This window comes from Stenella coeruleoalba (genome assembly GCF_951394435.1).
Source record: "Stenella coeruleoalba genome assembly, chromosome: X".
Lineage (NCBI taxonomy): Eukaryota > Metazoa > Chordata > Mammalia > Artiodactyla > Delphinidae > Stenella > Stenella coeruleoalba.
This window is the reverse complement of record NC_137152.1, coordinates 10,211,312-10,214,385: the sequence shown is the minus strand read 5'-3', so window position 1 is coordinate 10,214,385 and position 3,074 is coordinate 10,211,312. Positions and strand designations below refer to the sequence as shown.

At 48.4% G+C, this 3,074-nt stretch overlaps 1 protein-coding gene across 1 annotated transcript; it reads right to left on the bottom strand.

The window, feature by feature from the left end:
* Positions 1–635: 635 nt before the first annotated feature.
* TMSB4X (thymosin beta 4 X-linked) lies at positions 636–2,818 on the bottom strand. The gene is made up of 3 exons (XM_079910143.1): positions 2,699–2,818; positions 1,518–1,631; positions 636–1,077 (listed from the first exon to the last, which is right to left on the bottom strand). The coding sequence occupies exons 2-3, from the start codon at positions 1,615–1,617 to the stop codon at positions 1,043–1,045; spliced, it is 135 nt and encodes a 44-aa protein (XP_079766269.1). The 5' UTR covers positions 1,618–1,631; positions 2,699–2,818; the 3' UTR covers positions 636–1,042.
* Positions 2,819–3,074: the final 256 nt, after the last annotated feature.

Sequence of the window (3,074 nt, the reverse complement as noted above, 5' to 3'; positions counted from 1 at the left end):
CCAATTAAATCCTATCAGATTTAAACAGCACAAATTCCATTCTTGTCCGGCTGGTGTCCTTTAAATCCGAAGACAGTTTTCAGTATCCAAGTTGAGAATTAAGTCATATTCATTAACCGGTAAGTGCACTTATAAAAGCCATCTTAAATATTGAATTGGAACCAGCCGTTAGACAAAGAGGAAGCACGTATCTTCAATCCTTTTATAAAGCAGCTGTTAAAAATGTCATTTTCTCCTTATCTGACAGGACTGATAATTATCTAAATAACTCAAGTTTGACACCTGAAAGTGTGCTGTGACTTACCACCACCTTCATTTTCTTGATCAGATACAATAAATTCAGTGTCGGCTTAACAAATAACAGACCCTTCAACAGTTAAGCACTGCAAATGTTTCTATCAAAGTTCGCGTTCAACGCTAGATACTAGGAATTCAATGACCCTAAGAAAATGATCTAATTACCTAGTGTAGACGAGCTATTTCACATACCTGGATGAAAAACCCATTTCTGTGTCGTTTTGCCCAAATGACCAGGTGTTTGTCATCTATCGCTCCCCAGGGCACCCACTTGACCCTTTTGCAAAGGTTTCATCTGAATGAGCCGCTCCTTTCAGAGACCGTACCGTCACACCAGCCAGGTTTTAAAACTTTTTATTTGCATATTAAAAAAATTGTGCATTCCAATAATTAAAATCATTTGAACAACAACAAAAAAAAATGGCACTGATTAAACTGCATTTTACAGCCCGCAGGACACCCTGGACCAGCTTGCTCTTTACTCTAGATTTCACTGTCGTCCCACCCAGCCTCCTTCACCAACATGCAAATTCTTTTCCTTCCCTGCCAGCCAGACAGGCGGATGGGAAGCAGGCGCGGCCTTCGTTGTCAGTAGTTCTCCATTCTTTGATGTGAAAAAGGGCAGCACAGTCATTTAAACTTGATCCAACCTCTTTGCATCTTACAAAGTTAAACAGCTAAAAGAAGTAAAATAAGAAGGCAATGCTCGTGGAATGTACAGTGCATATTGGCGGCGCACGCCTCATTACGACTCGCCTGCTTGCTTCTCCTGTTCAATCGCTGCGACCGGAAAAGAAAAAGACAAAAAAAAAAGATGGAGGGGGCTGGAGATGCGAATTCAGTATAGCCGAGCATAGGATTTCAGTACTTTCGTTTAAAGACATCTCTCCTCATCAGACAAATTTCTACAAGCACAAATAGGCATTCCACCATGAAATATTTATGTGATATACATTTGAACAGAGAAAAGGATAAAAGCATTTGCATATTAATATGGTATATTAAACGCTCAATGATTAGATTATTAAAGCCCCGCGTTCGTTGGCTGCAAGGCAATTTTCAATTAACCTTTCCATGCCGCGTGAATCACAAAACTGTCAGCTCCTCCCCCGCACTTCGTGCACCCACCCCAATTCTCCCAGCCCCTCCCATCCTCTCCGACCCACCCCGCCACTCCCGCTCGGCCTTTTCTAAAGAAGGGGGGTGGGAGGGAGGCTTACTTTCTTGTGAAGGCAGTGGATTTTTCTCTTTCGTTTCTGTTTTCTTCAGTTTCGACTTATCGAATTTCTCAATCTCAGCCATATCGGGTTTGTCAGACATGGCTGCAGAGGAAGCTGCAGGTACAAAGCCAAGAGCGAGATTGAGGGCGGGCCACCTACCCTCGTCTCTCCCGACTCAGAAACGCGCCTCTGCCCTCCTGTCTCCTGCCGGAAAACCCACTTTGCCACCTTCCGCTTTCATTCAGGGCTAAAGATCATCCTCTTTCTACAGGAGAAAGAGAGAGCCCCCCCTCCCCGCCTTTAGTATTTCAAAACGCGGAGGGTCAAATTGGGAAGATCGCCCACACAAGGAGGCCGAATCTTTCAAAACAGTGAAATTAACCACTGTGGGTTTGTTACTTGCAGTGTTTCAACATTAGAGAAAAGTGAAACCATTTCAAGCTTAAGGGGAATAAAATCGACTTAAGAGTTCTTAAAATGAAGCCAAGGCTGCACAAAATGTTTCCGTTTTCTATACGTGGCCTCTTCCCCAAAGATGCGAGCCGTCCTGCTTTCTTCTCTGCTCACAAAGGCGGCAGCTGCTGCCGGGCGCCACCGACCACCGCCCTACCCGCTTCCTTCCTTTCGCTCAACAATGGAGCCAGCCGCACACAAAGCTGTCCCCACACCCTCTAGATCAACGCTGATGTGCATTTAGGAGCGACTCCGCAGCTCTGCACACATCCCCCTGCAAGAAGGGCGTTTTAAACATTTCATAATACAGCCCAGCCGTCTTAAACCTAAACAGATACAGCCCACGAAGCCATCGGAGGCGAGAGAAAAAATGTGACTGTGAAGCTCCGGGCCTTGGTGGGTGTGAGCCGGAACAAAGGATCTTTCTGTTCCTGATTCATCATCGCCTAAGAAGCGATGCAGAATGCTTTTCTTTGGGCGGGGGGGAGGAAAGAAAAAAAAATGTTCCCTTCGAAGCTGCCATAGCAAAACGCGAAATTTTTAAATATTTAAAAAACAAAAAATCACCGAGTTCCCGACCCCGTTACCCAGCATCTGGAAGGGTCCAGCACCCCCAAGCTCCCCAGGGGCCGCCTTTCCCAGGAGGACCACTCTTGCTCGGCTTCACGGATGCGGGCGCGGGGCGGGAAGGGGAGCAAAGGGCAGGAGGCAGGGGCCCCCGGGCTCACCGGAGCGAGTTACGAGCGAACGAGGTCCGACCTGCGCAGTGGTCGCCGCCGAGTGTCGGGCAGGGCCCGGCGGGCGCCGCTATATGCGCGCTCCTATGTAAATGAGGTGACGTCACCGCCGGCGCGCTTAACTCCTTCGCGCCGCGTCTCCGGAACGGCGTCCGGGGCCTGCCTGGCGTTGGGGGCCCACACCCTGTGTCCACCCACGCACCTAACCGCAGCGAGGGCGGAAAAATAAAACGCGCAAAGCCCACCCTGCAACACTTCCTTCATAGTACATTCCCCCAGCCCCTTATGTCTGTTCTGTCATCATGGATTTTTGCAGCAGCCGCGCAAACCTGTTCTTGGGGACCGGAGCGTGATAACTAAGGGCCTG